The sequence below is a fragment of the Sinohyriopsis cumingii genome, chromosome 8 (assembly GCF_028554795.1).
Source record: "Sinohyriopsis cumingii isolate HCF-2022 chromosome 8, ASM2855479v2, whole genome shotgun sequence".
In the NCBI taxonomy this organism is placed as follows: domain Eukaryota; kingdom Metazoa; phylum Mollusca; class Bivalvia; order Unionida; family Unionidae; genus Sinohyriopsis; species Sinohyriopsis cumingii.
Genome location: NC_142968.1, coordinates 362,160 through 379,045, shown reverse-complemented (window position 1 = coordinate 379,045; position 16,886 = coordinate 362,160). Strand labels below are relative to the sequence as shown.

Here is a 16,886-nt window from a genome sequence, read left to right as displayed (position 1 = left end):
ATTTCTGGTCACTATATTGATCACACTGATTTATTAGATGACGATTGAGAATTTCAGAACTCTATAACGTGAAAAAGTATGTGTTTCCGATTGCACTGGTTTTAAAATTATGGTAGAGACGATCGGCCACCCTGAAACACATATTTTTGGGCCTCAAACAATGAGGATGAATTCTTGGAATTTATATAGAAGATGACATTAGGTAGTGATATATTTCATAATCTGTGAATTTTAAAAAATGCGGACTTAACTTCAGGTCTTGACACATTTGATACAATTTCCCTTTGATCAGGTACCTGGGTAATTGATCATTAGGACTGAGGGGTATCCAGTGTTAGTTTTGTTAAAATTTTGACAGCTCAAGAAGCAATGTGGCACCTAAGTGCACCATATTTGCTTTCACAGTATGAATGACTTTGCTTCAATTTGCTTTCACAAGCTTCATTTTGTAAAGTTAACAAGGTTAGTGATAGGCTAGCTTGGGTCTTTTCTGCCTTCGAATCAGCTTTTGCCATCTTACATTTGTTCAAGTGCAGAAATGGAGTAGTCCCTGGTTTTGGACTATCTAATTTGTTTCAGCCATGCCTATGATTGTTTTCAGCCTTATAATCCCATTGCTTGATTGTTAGCTATGGTAGATGGATACTGTTCTGGCCAGCATATAAGTACAGCTTTGAAGATGAAGCATATTTTGGACAGATACACTCCTTATTTTAAATAGGGTGAAATTATAAATAGTTATTAATATGCTAATTTATCAGTTTCCTTTTTCTTTTAGCATTATTGTCTCTGCTGTCTCTCTCTCTCTCATATTAATTTTACATCTTTAATGTCAGAAGATTCCTTTTTGGTAATTTCATATTAAAACTCAGAAACAAAGTCTGCTTATAAGATGAAAGTAAAAAACAACCCATGGTAAATGCCACTGAGAATTAGATGGGGTTAAACAGAGTTCTATAAAATTAATTTTACAATAAACAAATTATAGAAATTAAGACAATATAAATTTTAGGTAATACAATTAATAGTTTATAAATTAATTTTACGCATATGCATGTATTAGCAATTAATGACATCGCAGCACAAAAATTAGCAATATGATGCCAGTCAAAAAGTTTAGAAAATTTAAAAATGAAGATGTGAACCAAAATATTTTGGAAGAAATATCCATAACAGGTAAATAATTAGATGAAAGTACAAATGATATTGCAAAGGCTAAAGATCTTAAATTTCTGGGAAAGGTATCCAAAACAAAATATAAATGTAAAAGTCAGAAAAACATGAAGCAATAATTTGTCACATACAAGGATTCCATTAAAAAGGGAAAATATTGGGAGCAAGAATAGGTTTATTTTAGACTGAAAAGATTCCTTTCATTTTGCAAGTATTGTCATCGTTAGGGAAAAAAATAATTTTCAGCTGCCACATAATCACAGGTAAATGACTTATAATTGAACTGATCATGAGTTAAATTTATTCTGTTTTAATCTTGATTTTTAGAACGCTGTAAAGCTCTTCAGTCAGTTAAGGTACTTTTGTTCGATGGATCACTTTGGGTGCTTACCTAACATATCTGCATAGTCAATCCAAGGACTTAGGTGATCAGATTGGTTAAGCAGACCTATTGTCTCATAACCAGCATCATATCTATATCTTTTCCTCCGTAAAAGTTATGAACACCAGTCTAGGGTCACATTGTGCAGACATGTTCGAACATCCTCAGTCTTTTCTCTCAAGTTGAGGAAGGAGCCATTGAAAACTATATCAGAAACTACTTTTGTTCACATGGCACAATATGGCTGTTGAAGGAAAAAGTCACAGTTTGAACATTAATTAACGTTTGTACCACAACATGCTAGAGGTGAATCAGAAAACCCATTACATTTATGTGCGTTTCCTCAAGTACACTAAAACTTATTGCTCAGTTTAACTGAATGGCAGTGCAGTGTTCTGTTTGGTACCATATATACTCACATATTAACCCGTTCACATATAAGCCGACCACCATACTGAATAGGCATAAACACTAACAATTGCATGACCCGCATGTAAGTCGACCCAGAAGACTGAGAAAACATTGCTAGATGCACGTGGTAAGTTCTAAATGCATTTACAATATTGTTCATTTATGTGTTAATGCATTAGACTTTTAATATCAGTGCACCAGTAATTATGTGTTTGTTTTAATTGATACTGTAAATACCTAACTCATTAAAATATTATCACATTATGACATCCCTGAACAACAATAGGGTTTCATTCTATGCCCGCAATTAGGCTAGTGAGTGTATTTATATAATGGCACCACCGCATGTACATTGCTATGTTTGAACACGTGCTGAATGAAGTACATTTCACTGAATTAAATACATTGGTTGGATTTGAATCATGGGCACTAAACTGTAATGATAAATCCAAAATACCATAATGAAGTTTCAGAAACAATGCTTAGAAAATTATGCTAATACCATAAAAGGTGAGATGTAGTTTGCTTTGATCTAAGTGACCTTACACCCTGTTTTACAACACTACAGTAATCGTGCTAATATTACGGAGTGAAAGATAATTACAAATCAAAGTACTTGAATAGTTGCCAGACAAAAGTCCCTCTCAGTCCAAGCCAGTTTCAAGGTTTTCATCATTAACTGAACTGTATTGCTGTCAGAAATCAAAAAAGACAATTCCGCTAATTAAACACAAAGGAGCTGTTGAAACATCCAGCTTTCCATTGTGAGGCAAATTAAGTATTTGTTGACAAAATACAAAAAGTAAAAGAGATTGATGTTGATCGCAGTCGATCTATAATCAGAAATTTACCCTTTATTATTACCATTTTCTCATCAAAATGTAACTGTTATGCTGGTTGTGCCTTGTACAGTTAAACGTGTACATTTTCATAAATATTGCTTAAATTTATAGCATGGGTTATATCACTGAAAAAGATTAACTCGTGAGTGATTGGATCAACAAAAATGAAACAGCTATTACCAACTAGCTGAAGTGTTACCTGGGAAAATGGGGTTTGGTCTGAAAAATGAATAAAGCAAAATCTGCATCTAATGTGTTTGGGAATAAACAAGTGTCAAAGTGACACTAGGCACGATTTGCACTAAGTACAGTACATTAGAGTACAGCCTGGTCAACCGGGTAAACTCAAACTGGCTCATGAATTATTTAATTTCGTGTTGGAGAAATCAGAAAATATTCACATGCAAAAACATAACAAAAGGCAATCATGCTTGTTATTAATAGTTTAATAAGTGTTGGGACACTGAGAATATATATTTTTTGTGTACCAAAATTTACAGCCATTATGATGTAAAGCAAACAAATCTTAAAAAAACTTTCTTTCAAGTTCATACTTTGGCCTGCAGATAAGCCGACCTCCATTCATCCATACCTATATTTTTCTGACTTATTCGGCTTATACATAAGTATCTACGGTAATTTACAACATGTGAGCTTTGTACATTTAAGAAGAAAATAAAATTATTATATATAATGTTAATGAAAATGCATTGTAACAAATCTTTGCCTAATATTTGGTAAGTCATACTGTTAAAATTGTGTTAAACATTATCATCATTAGAAAGGTATGCACCACTCCCACCCCAACTTGAATTTTCATTCAATTTTATTATACGGCATTGCAAAATTGATAGAGGTACCAAATGCTGGACAATTGTCAAGCAGGATTCCATACTCAGTGTGCCAATAGCAATGGCTATAATTAAACATACAGTCCATAGCCAGCTTGCAATGAAAATTGATATTACTGCTTCATGCAGGCATCAATTATGCTTTTTCGTTCTTTAAAATATTATTAAAACTACCAGTTCTTTGTTATATTAAAAGTGAATAATTTTTAAACGGTCAGTGATTATTGTCAAATTGTTCAACCTCTTTTCTCAAACTACTCTCTTTATACCAGCATATGCAGTTAATTAGGGTAAAGTTCATATTTTTATTCTGTAAATTTGCATGATTTACATGTCAATTTATACGAATTTTAATTTCAATATATACATTCAGTGGTTTATTATGTGGTCTAATTCAGATGTTATTAGATAAGCTCAAGAAACAATGCTTAAAAATTGCATGTTTTCTAAGAACAGTAATAGTCTAAAGTGAACCTTAACAAAATTCAATTTTTTCCAGGGAAAAAAACTGGAAATGTATGTTTCATATTGTGGGGAAAGCCTTTGTTGTTCAAAAGAAGTTAGTTGATTTGGGTCAGAGGTCAAGGTTACTGACAGAGTGAATACAATTTTTTTTGAATAATTTTTTCGTAAACATTATTTCTTACTTTTGAGAATGACTTTTCAAGCCACTATACATAATAAAAAAGATTTTATTTTGCCTGAGATAACGAAATCAGACATTTTGTCAGATATTATTAGGCCAATTAATGTTTTGTATCTAAATATTTCACATCTATTGAAAAACAGCTGTGTACATTATTTCACAGGACAGGAAAATGGTTGTAGTGGTGGAATCATTCAAGGTTCTATGTTGAGAATTTAGTTATTATTAAACTAACTGTTACCTACTTAAAAAGATTCACATGACATAATCATTATTAGATGCAATAATGTAGGCCCTGGATTGCCAAGTGGTCTAAGGCACTCACCTTTACTGATCACAGAGTGACAACTGACCAGTGTGTGGATGTGAATCTCAAGTCGGCCATCACCATCATCAGAATGAGAGAAAGCTGGTCAGTTAAAGTTTCCCATGGGTTAGTGGTTTTTCCTGGGTTTTTCCTGGGTTCTTTCTCCACCAGATATACTGGCAGGCAGGTATAACTTATCATGTTCAGAACAATGGCACTAAGCCCACAACAAGAACAATATCATACCATAATGAGAATAATATTATGCTGATCAAAATTTCTGCTCCATTATTATTGAGGTGTATATCAAGCATTGTTATTCTGCATACCTTCCATATCATGGCATGTTAACACAAACAAAAATTGCGTATCCCCAAATTACAAGCACTATTGTATCTATTGCTTGAATTAAATAATGACTTTTAATAAATCATTTTGGAAAAGGAAATATTAGAGAGAGAAATCAGCAGTCAGCAATCTGAATGAAGAGTTGGAAATTATTTAAACTTAGTGAAATCTGGGTAGAATTACATTGTCATTGTCACATTCCAGTGCAGACATGACAAAAACAATCTTCAGACTGAATCTAAAGGAACCTGGATCCCATAACAGTCCAACATCTCCGAAATGATTAGATCAACAATGATGAGACTGCCACCAATATAATCCACGCAATCTCCATTGAAATGATAAAAATGCTTGTAGTTCATATGAGAAGAGCATGAATGGCCAAATAGTTCTGTGACTAGTTGGGTTGATAAAAACTCTCGTTTTCAAGTCAAAGCTGATACATTTGATCAATTTGTTCACTATTTTAAGGTTCTTGATTGGTTTCATCATGTGCAAGGATTACTTTTGTTTCACATCAGATATCCTTATTCTTTATTAGGACAATGTTGATCTACGTTAATGCTGGAAATATTGTGTTTGATTGCATCCACATTATTTATGGAGACCGATATAAGACTGCATATGTCACATTCCTTTGATGTTTATGTAGTGATGTACGTATGCTATGCTTGGATACATCGACATCTAAACTAATAATTAAATTCACAACTACAACAGATACAGGTATAGCATCTATAAAACCTTGGACAAAATATCGGCATTGTCCGAGGTTTCCTAGGTTTTCCTAGGAGAACCATGGAAAACGTCGGACGTCTAATGTTTTAAATCAAAATTCCAAGTATAACTCGGAAAATGTACATCGGAATAAGTGTTATGTTTGCTTGTGTCAAAGTCACACAATGTGAGGTCAAAGCATATAGAATATTTTTTGTGTTATACCTGTTGGAGTTTTAGTGACTTGATTGAAAGGGAGCTTTCTTAAACCTCCTGTCTTATCAAAAGTATTTATTTTAAAATCACCAGTAATAATCAGCTTTGCTACGATCTAGTTGGCTCCTCTACATATGAGTATGATACTAACATTGTTAACATGTCCCTATATAACCCACTGGTAAAGATGACTACCTGTCTGGCCGTGTCAAGAAGTTCCTATATAACAATGGATGCTGACAGTGTTACGGTTATAGCTTTTAATTTTGATTTGGGAACTCATTACAGTGTGTTCAAGGTCAACATATACAGTTCAAGTCAGAGTCATTTGATGAATTCGAAACTCTCTGCACCATTACAAATCTTCAAATTGTGTCTAATAGAGGAAAGCATATGATTCCGTTTTAAAGATGGATTTATCAAGTGATCGGCAAAGCTAAGTTGCTGTGCATACGAGTACATGAGTTTGAGTCTTTTTTATTAATCACCAAGTTTGTATAGGTGATTATGATCCTTAATATTAATATTTATAATAAACCTGTTATGAGTTTGGGCTAATTTCCATCCAATGGCTCGGTTAGGTGGTTGCTATTTCTGATGTGGGGTATTGTGCTATATGTTATATAGTGAGCAGGAAAAACATGTGATTTCTGGCCATATGGGTACGTATAAGGCTGTATAGGGGACAGTTAATTCATTCCTATTTCCCATGTTTTCGTATTAATAATGGAAATGCAAATGCAAACTTAGAAGGAGGAATGATAAACGAAAATGCAAACGAAGAAGAAGAAATGGAAATGCAATTGAAATGGTAAGAAATAGAACTGGTAAGCAGAAAGCACTCCCGTCATGAAAGTTCAGGTTTTGATGCAAACATTAATATTAGGTTAGTATCCCCTTTACAAAAAATAATTTCATCATTTTGAGGAAATTGCTGATGATCTGAAATGGCCAGGAGAGCACTGGACTTTGTTATTGCAGAGTGTACTGGCAAAGTTACGAAGCATAAACCTCTTTTTCATTACATAAAGTGCTAATTATGTGTAGTTAATGTTTGAGTATTGGAGGATTATGAGTTGGTGCCAAAAGCATATTAATAGAAGTAATGGAAATGTAGAAAGGAAATTAGCCTAACCTATATAAAGTTTGCTAGAGAAAAAGAACAACTATTTTACAGGTGGTGCGCATCTAAAAAGATTAATAAAGATTATGACAACCTTGTAGACAAGCAACATTAGTCAAAGAGTTCAGATTAATAGTCTACCTGACTAGGGACATTTACTTTTTAAATAACATAATTCATAGCTAGTATTTATCTATGTTGTTTGTTAAATATTAAGATCATTATTATTGGTAGTAAATATGTTTATTTGAATCTGAGTCTATGACATTAGTTTTTCACATGGAAATTCCTAATCTTGTTGACGACATTGAATGGTTTAGAACGGAAACTCTTCTACATCCTGGCTGTATTATTGTATCTTACTTTATTATATCAACGTTACTTACTTGAAAAATTACTAATTCCTACCTTAAAATCCAGAGTAGAACCAGTCTTATTGATGTGTTCAGGTTTTAATTTGTGTGGATTTATTTGTTTAAATTATTCACTGGATTTACTAAGTGGTCATTAATACTTCTTTGACTAAATCATTAGCTTGGAATTACAGTGAATTCGGTCAGGAATATTTTGGATTGTGTCATTGTGATACATCAAAAGACTTAGCATGTCATCACATCCGATGCCATTGGCACATTATCACATTCAAGACTACAGGCACATCAACACATTCTAAACTGGAATGTATTTGGAACTTCTTTGTGGAACTCAAAACGTTTGCACTTGGACAGCTCATTGGACAGTTTGGGATTTAATTCACAATAATATAACTCTTTTATTTAAGTTTCTCTTTGTATAATCTTGGAAAATACATTATATGTAGAATTTTACAAAACTTGTAGTTTTTTGGTCATCAATTCACAACAAATTTAAAATAATCCTACACAGGTTCTACACAAGTCGAAAGGAATTGAGTGTTCCAAATGAATTCCATGTTCTCTAATATAATGATGTGCCGATAGTCTTCATGTATCGTTGTGGCATTGTCCAGAACTCTTGAATAAATTTACAGTAACCCCGGCATAATCTTTTAGTCTAATGAGCACATTGTAATTCCACTGAATAATCGAAACAATTTTCCAACTCAAATGTTATCCATATGCAACATTAAAAAGTCTGTAGACTAATACATCGTAAGAACATAGGAAATATGAATGAATAACTGTCTACCTCTACACTGTATGTCCTTGTATACACGTATACGGCCCTAAAGCACATTTTCCTACTTACTACCTGACATCTGTCACAATGCCCCATGTCACAAAATAATCCACCTGACCGACCCATCCAATGGAAATTATCCTAAACTCGTTTATTCTTAACATTAATATAAAAGATAGTGAGCACCTATTTATGGATCCTATGCAATTTAAAGGCACTCATCAACCAAGAGACAATACAGATATGCATAAGATAGAGCTATTCCATTTGCTCTTATTTCTAAGAGTTCAAGGTAATAGTCATTTATATTAACATGTTGGTTGGGTCAAGCGAACACAGTCTGATTTTATTATGGATAATTATAAACCATTCATGTTGAAAGGTTCTATATTACTTATTGGTGAATCTGCTAATCCTATCCCTATTAAAATATTTAGGGACACATGAGCTTCTCAGAGTCTTTTATTATCTGGTACATTGCATTTGTCTGATTAGTCTTTTTCATCTGAAATTATTCTTATTCAGGACATAGAGAGCAGCATTATTCAAGTTCCATTCAGTAATGTAAATTAATCATCTGACTTAGTCTAGGGACCCATTACTGTTAGAGCTATGTATTCATTCCTCATTGATGGTATTCCTTATTGCTTGACAATGGCATACCTGGATAAAAGGTTGTGGTTAATTCACTTGCAACTGACAAGCCTTGTTTGGATCAAAAAGCTAATCCTTTTGAAAATGCAATTCCAGATTTAGACCCTGCTTCTGCAGTTACTGGAGCTATGCCAAAAGGAGCTTCTGAGAATGAAGTTGATCAGGAATTTATTCCGTTAGCTTACTCTTATTGCCCAGTCTTTGAATGAAGCCACTTTTTTATCCTAGTATTGACCAGTCAAAAGGTATTAATCACAATCATCCTCGTTTTACCACTCATTCCCTTGACTTAATCAAGTTTACAAAAGATAATCACTTGTTGGTCATCAGGAACAAGATCATAAGATCTCCTGTTTGAGAAAAATACGGTACTGATGAGCAAGTGGAGAACACCTGCTGTAGCCAGTGCTGACCTTTCCTTAGTGATCAAACAAATTGTTGTTCCATACATGTACATCAAAATCCTCTTCACATCAAGTAACATGGTCTTTCGCAGTTTTAAAGAAAGTAAGTGACTTAAATTATATCACAAACACTAATGGGTGACAGAAATCGAAACAACTCTGCCTTATACATATGTTAAAGAAGTATGTTGATAGAGATAAGCAGTCAATCAGTCAATCAGTTTAGATGTACCTGTGAAGACATAAGCGATGGTGTGCAATTGGATTGTAGTGACATTGATTTAATCAGCCTTTGCAATTCAGAAATATTAAGAATCTTGAACAAAAATTTCACGTTTACAGCCACAAGGGAAGAGTGAATTGAAAGAGCTGTTAAATGAATATAAGTACTTGTTTCCAGATGGTCCAAACTGAACAAAGAAAATTTACCATGATGCAGAAATTGTAGATTTAACACCCATGAGAGCATCCTTACAGGATGAATCGTCTCAAGGAAGATTTAAGAAAGGAAATTTACTATTTGTTGGAGAATGATTTTATTGAATTAAGTGAAAGTGATTGGAGTTTACTGTGCATTTCTGTGTCAAAAACCACATAATATTTTATGCATGCGTGGTGATTATTGAACAGTAAACAGTGTCACCTTAACAGATTCATTTCTAGTATAAAAGAATCGAAGACTACTTTGACAAAATTGGAAATGAAAACTATAACCAAGTTTGACCTGTTGAAAGGAATTTTGGCACATTCCACTTACAGGTACCCAGAACAGAAGAATGTTGGCATTTGCAAGTCTAAATGTACTTTACTGACATAAAGTGATGCCATTTAGTATGAAAAATATTCTCTTTAACATTCCAGCATTTAATGAACATGGTAACATATAGTAGAGATGGCTGTGCTAGATATATTGATGATGTCATTATATACAGCGACAGTTTTAAAGATTTTATATTTTAAGTAAAAGTGAGTTGTTTTGAACTTGTGTTACATTTTTAGAACATATTGTCGAAAAAGGCCAAGTGAAACCTCTAGAAGTTCAGGTTCAAGCTATCTCTGAATTCCCTGTGCCTATCACTTAAAAGCAGTTGATGCAATTTTGGGTGTGGCTGGATATGATCGGAATTTTGTTTTCAATTTTTGTCCGTAATTGATGAACCCCTGGACAATTTGAATAAAAAAAAACATGCTTTGTTGGCCTGACAAATGTCAGAAGCCTTTTGATAAAGTAAAGGCCATACCTAAGTGTGTGTTAATTCTTTCAACTCCAAATTCAGTCAATCATTTCAAATGTCTGCTGATGCAAGTAATGTTGGCATATTAATTCAGAAAGACAAAAATGGTTTGGATCATCCAGTGTACTATTTATCTATAAAGAAAATAAACAAGCACCATATACATTATTCGAATATCGAGGAATGTTGGCTTTAATAGTGGCTTGGCAACACGTTGATGTGTATGCTAATTCAGCTCCTTCTCCAGTTATTGTTTTCAGTGAATTCAACCCACATACCTTCATCAAAATAATGAAAAATTAAAGACATTGACTGCTGAGATTATAATTTGATGCTGCAGGGACACAACATTGATATTAGGCAATAAAAGTATGAGACAATCTGATCACTGATGCACATTCATGTGTATATAACTTCTATATTGGCTATATATATATATATATATATATATATATATATATATATATATATATATATATATATATATATGTTGCGTCATTCATAAGACATATTCCTGTTTACCTCTCCAGTGATCTAATTGTTTAGAGCATCCATCTCAAATATGGGAGGTTGTTGGTTGGAATCCAAGCTTAGTCATACCAAAATCTTATAAAAGAATGTTACTAGCAGCTGCATTGCTTGGTACTCAGCATTAAGTGGTTTGTGTTAGGACTGATCGACCTGGTGTCAGGATAATGTGATTAGGTGGGGCATGATGCCCCAGTGCTAGACAGTCCTTTAAACTGCCACACTGCAGACATCATAGCTATATGACTCAAGATGTTAAAGCCAAGTTAAAAATACACAAACACACACACGTATTCTTCCGGTGCATCTTTTATTATTTATCATAGGTATCTTTGAATAATATGTAAGAAAAACCTTTATTGCTTATATGTTTATGTTTCTTCTTTATGAGGGGAGATGTTTTGCATATCTGTGTTTTAAATTTAGTGTGTAGAGTTTGCATGATCTATAAATATGTGTTTATGATCCTTAATAGTTATAACAAACCAGTTCATGAGTTTGGAGTAATTTCCATTTGATGGCTCGGTCAGATGGGTTCTTTTGTGACATGTCTTTTGTGGCCGATGTCATGTAGTGAATAGGACAAATGCTATTTAGGGTCAAACGAGTGTATAGCAGAACAAAAAGTTTAAAGGTGGAATGTTAATTCATTGCTATTTCCTATGTTCTTATGTTATTATCAGTCTACGGATGAGTTTATTGTTATGTTTAGATACAATTCGAGAGGAAACATTTGTTTGTATTATTCACGGGATTTACAAATTGCTCATTCACTAAAATATTATTCTGGGATTATTAGGATCTTATTCAAAGGAGTTCTGGAAATGCTAATGTGATACACGAAGCCTGATGGCACATCAGCATATTCGAGGACTTGATATTCATTTGGATCAGTCAGTTCTTTTGGATATGTGTAGAACGTTTTAGGAATATTTTTGGATTTTATTCATAATACTGTATGTTCCTCTTAAAATTGCATTTTATAGGTAATTTAAGAAATTAAATTATTTGTTAAGTTCTACAAATCTTGTTGATTTATCTATTTTCTGTTACTTCGATTATGATCATATAGTTATAACTATGGAGGAAGCTTCTGATAGATTTATTTGCAACAAAACACAAGAATCTCCCATTGCATGTCTCCCCAGCCCCAGACCAAGGAGTGTTGAGAGTATACACCTTAGCCCAAGGTGGAATTATCTTGGTCACTAATGCATTACTGTGATAGCACTTATATGTCCTCAAATGTTCATATGCCAACCTAAGGTGTTACTTAAGTGGAAGATTCTGCTGTCACACGAGACTTTTATTCACAGCAGTCCCCAGACTGACTCCTCTAAAGTGATATATAAGCCAGGCAAAGTTTTCAGCAAAGAATGCCAACTGCATCATTCAGGCCAGGACACAATTTGCGTTGAGATTTATTATGTAAAGTGGTGACAATGTTGTGATTGGTGCAGTAGAAAATGCACTAATCATACCTGGTCCTTTCTTTCAGCAGTAAAATATGCTTTGTTCTTCTTCAGACTCTACAATCACAGGGCAGCCTTCTCAAACATACTTAAGTTTTCTGTAAATCTCTGTTACAGAAATGACCTTGTTTATAATATTTTAGAATTGTACATTAGTTTATCAGAAAATGCTATTGTGACATATGTCAGGTAGGAATATATATATATATATATATATATATATATATATATATATATATATATATATATATATATATATATATATATATATATATATATGTATATATATATATATATATAGAAAGAGAGAGAGAGAGAGATTCTTGTAAACAGAGTCTTCATTCCTGTTTCTATTATCACCATTTGGGAATCTATAATCAGAGTTCTAATTTGTTTTCGGATATAATTTGAGAGGAATCGTTTATATAAATTATTCATTGGAATTTCAAAGTGCTCATTGACATTTTAGACAAAAAACTACATTGGGATTATTTTGAATTCATTCAAAGACATTCCAGATGATATCATTGTATTACATCAATACTATTGGTATATCAGCATGTTCAAGATTGGTACATCAACACAGTCAAGATTTTTGGAATTCATTTAGAATATTCTACACTTTCGGATGTGTGATGGACATTTAATTTATTTTTAACTGTCACTCTTGGAAAATACATTGTTGAATTTTGCAAAAGCTTGCTGGTTTTGATATTTTCTGTTATTTAGTTTAAGACCATAGAGTTGTAACATAATGCACAAATGATTATAATAGTCATAATATTGGTCAAAACTGACTGGTAGTATTCAATATAAGTCCTTGTTGGAAAAATACATACTTCACCAAACAAGTCTTTTTTGCTAGAATTTTCTCTTTTTGTTGTCGGCATAGGTTTAAGTTACATTTTTCAGTACATGATTGGCTATACATGGCCACCTAGTACAACTTGTGGAGGAAGGCTCAGGTACGAACCACCACCTCATGTGAAATTATTGGCAACCTTTCTCATATGCCCACATTGGCCAAGTCTAGACTCCACTCTACTTGGACATAGGTGAGATGGCGGTGATTAGTAGAGCTGAACGCTTGAGACCACTGACCACCCAGAATCCCTCCCTAATCGTCTGAAAATATTACCTTCATGTGCAGCCTATAATGTGATGAAAAATGACCTTGAACCCAAAACTACAACAGTAACAACAACTGAAACCTGGAGGATGTCATGTAGACATCATTGTAGCTTTCATATACTACATTCTCTTCCTACATTACTCAGAGTCCAAGGATTTTTCCCTAGTACCCTTACCTTTGGTATAACATGTTGCCCAAAGAGATACCAAAGTTTTATAACGTGATCTTCCATAAATGGCTAGCCGTTTGATTTATCTGGTTTTTTTCAAACACATCAGCCAGCCCACCTGACAAATTCAGCTGCACAATAGTGACAGTAGGCTATTGCTGCTTTTTAGTTTTGGGTCACCTTGCTGCTTTTTAGTCAGGGTCACTTTGACTGAAGAACAAATAAATAGCTTCTTCAAAACAAATTTTGTTTTCAAACATTTGCCTTCAACAAACTGTGTAGGTGACAAGCAGGATGGGAAAGATAAGCCTACTGATTTTTTATATCGAAAGATCACACGCCATCTAGCTGACCATAAATAGAAAAGTATGTTTTGCTTAATATTGGCAGTCTTAGGCCATGTATTTTTGCCAACACATTTAAAGCCTCACACTTGAGGCATGGGAGAAGTCTTTTGATTTAAAGTCTGAAAGGTTAAATGCCAAGGTCATTGTGGCTTAAAGTAAATGGGTTTTGCAGACTGGATTTTACTTAAGCTAATAAAAGAAACCCTTTGGCGGCTAAATTTCAGATGTTAAAGTAATGGTAAGTCTGATAAGAAACTAATGCTTTTTGTGCAGCAACTCTAACATCTTTGAAAGTCATTTGCCAGTAATCAATAGAGTCAACACTACCCTTCTATTTAACTTGTGATGAACACTTAATGTTCATGTTACTCTCCTCAAAAATAGTGTTTATCATTTAGTCATGTATAATAACGAATACAATCTAGACCACCTAATTGAATGGTTGAAAGTAATTTTAATTAATTTTTCATTGTCATGTTTATATTCCTTTGTACAGTTCCAGTATCTTCTGTACAGCTGACAGATGGAACTGGTCAACCACTTGTTACACCAGTGCCTGTTCTAGATGGATCCAATAAAGATTTCCGATGTGATACATCCCCTAATGGCAGCCGACCACGTGCCTTGATTAAGTGGTACATAAGATCAGAGAATCAGTCCCCAGTACTAATTCAGGATCAGTCCGTTTCCACACCAGGCCCAAAACCGGAGTATGTTTTGTTCATAAACACATCTTACAGTACCCTTACACTGATGGGTAACAAATCTTATCAGAATATGTATATATACTGTGAAGCACGGGATGAAACCAACAGAGGAAATTTTTCAAGGTCAAGAGAGGCTCAACTTAATATTGTGTGTAAGTACGTCTTTTAAATTTGATATTAGTAGCATGATGCCACCACATTGAGATGAATCTTTGTTTTCTTCATGTAAAGAGAACATAAATATATTTATCTAAGAAGTTTGACTTTTTATGCCTATTGTGAATTCAAATTGCTTTTCCACTACTAAGATAAACTTTCATGTAATATTGTGTTACGTTTGATTGACCCTTGAGATAATATTTCATTTAGTGTATGGCACTGTCATGTCAAGCTGACATGATCTTGCCGATGTTTATATAGGAAACAGGCTAGCATTGCTTGGTGGTGGGCAAGTAAGTTGAATATGCGATAGTCATGAAAATTATATTATCTTTGTTTAACACTGGTCAGTAGTACACCCTGAGTGAATCTAGGCTCTTACAAAAGTAACAGGAAAAAAGTGAAGAATACAAGCCTTGCAAAATTTAAGAAATAATTTATTTCCCTTGAATATAGAGTGAAAAATTAGGAAAACGGAATTTACGGTTATACAAATCAAATCCAAAAATAATCCAAGAATTAAAAAACAGAAGTCCTGAATAAAACTGAGTTTGAATCCCAATGAAATCCAAAATGGAAGATGTTGACATATGTTGTAACCTGTTAAGTGCTGAAGTGTCAACAGCCTCTTGTTGAATCACAGAAACTATTTATTCCAATTTTTGAATTCTGTATAAATTTCAATAAATGTCCTTGTCCAAATATTAATTTAGAGCACTTTAGTATTTCCAGGGAAAATAATCACTTGAAATCCAATAATTTGAAGAAAATAAAATCCCAGCCCAAACTGGTCACAACAACACAATTTGGCGTATCAAACGTTTAAAGCCCACTGACTACTTCCATACAAAACATTAGGTATAAGGCTAACTTAAGTCATAAAATAGATCCCCGGATTGAGGTTAAGAATTCAACTTTCTAGAAGGAATGTAAGTTTGTTACATGAAAATTATCACAAGCTCCTAGTATGGCCTTAACTAAAATCAGTGATTCTTACTCTGGGAAAGAAAAAAAACATTTTTTATAAAAAAAGTTGTTTACCAGAACTGCCACTGTTTCTGAGTCAAGGTCAGAAACTAGATACAGTATGCTATAGTATAACAGTCAGATCAAACATAACTGAACTGAATTTCTGGAAAATGTCAAATCAAGTAAACAAAGTTACCTAATAATCGCATGTAATAGAATAAAAAATACCACTAACAAACAAAAAATTTAATTAAATAAACATAATAATGGGAATATTGTATGTACCTCTGTACCTTTATAATACTCACTGTATGGATTATCCTGTGCAGTGAAAAATGAAAACAGCAGAGGAAAGTTTGAAAATTTAATAGTGACAGTATGAATAATCAGTCCTTGCATCACAAATAGCCAAAGTAGTCGAATGGCGATTATCATGATAATCTGCAACACACACAAACTCTGTAGACAATGGTTGGGGATTTTATTCACTTTCTAAAGGATTTTTGTGGTCAAAGGTGGGTGAGAGGAGGGGTCATTGTGCACAGACCAAATTAATGAAAATTTACTTTGAATATCTTGTATTAGTTATTATAGTAACTGGATCAATAGCTTTTATATTTGAAATAATTTTTAATATTAGTGATAAACATCCATTATTGATTTAATGCCATATATATTTATACATAGATTTGACTATAATTAACCCCCTTACTTTAGGGTTGCATAAAAGGAATTTTTCTATGACCCTCCTATAAGTAAATGTGTTCGTTTGCAAATCAAATCTGTCTGTATGGGGTGACATGTGGTCAGTGAGTCAGAGTTTCACTTGAGAAAAAGTAAATCAAACCAGATAGATGGATGTACAGACAGAAATAAGACAAAACCAATGAAGAATAAATACATTTGTATTATTGTGTTGAATTGTTCAAATAAGTT

The 16,886-nt window shown here is 33.3% G+C and overlaps 1 protein-coding gene across 2 annotated transcripts in view; it reads left to right on the top strand.

The window, feature by feature from the left end:
* Positions 1 to 16,886, top strand: part of LOC149792838 (uncharacterized) — a 96,795-nt gene that overhangs the window by 28,144 nt on the left and 51,765 nt on the right. For both annotated transcript variants that reach the window (XM_089966611.1, XM_089966610.1), the window contains exon 4: positions 14,612 to 14,974. In XM_089966611.1, the coding sequence (XP_089822737.1) occupies positions 14,612 to 14,974 (363 nt within the window). The remainder of the gene's footprint in view (positions 1 to 14,611; positions 14,975 to 16,886) is intronic.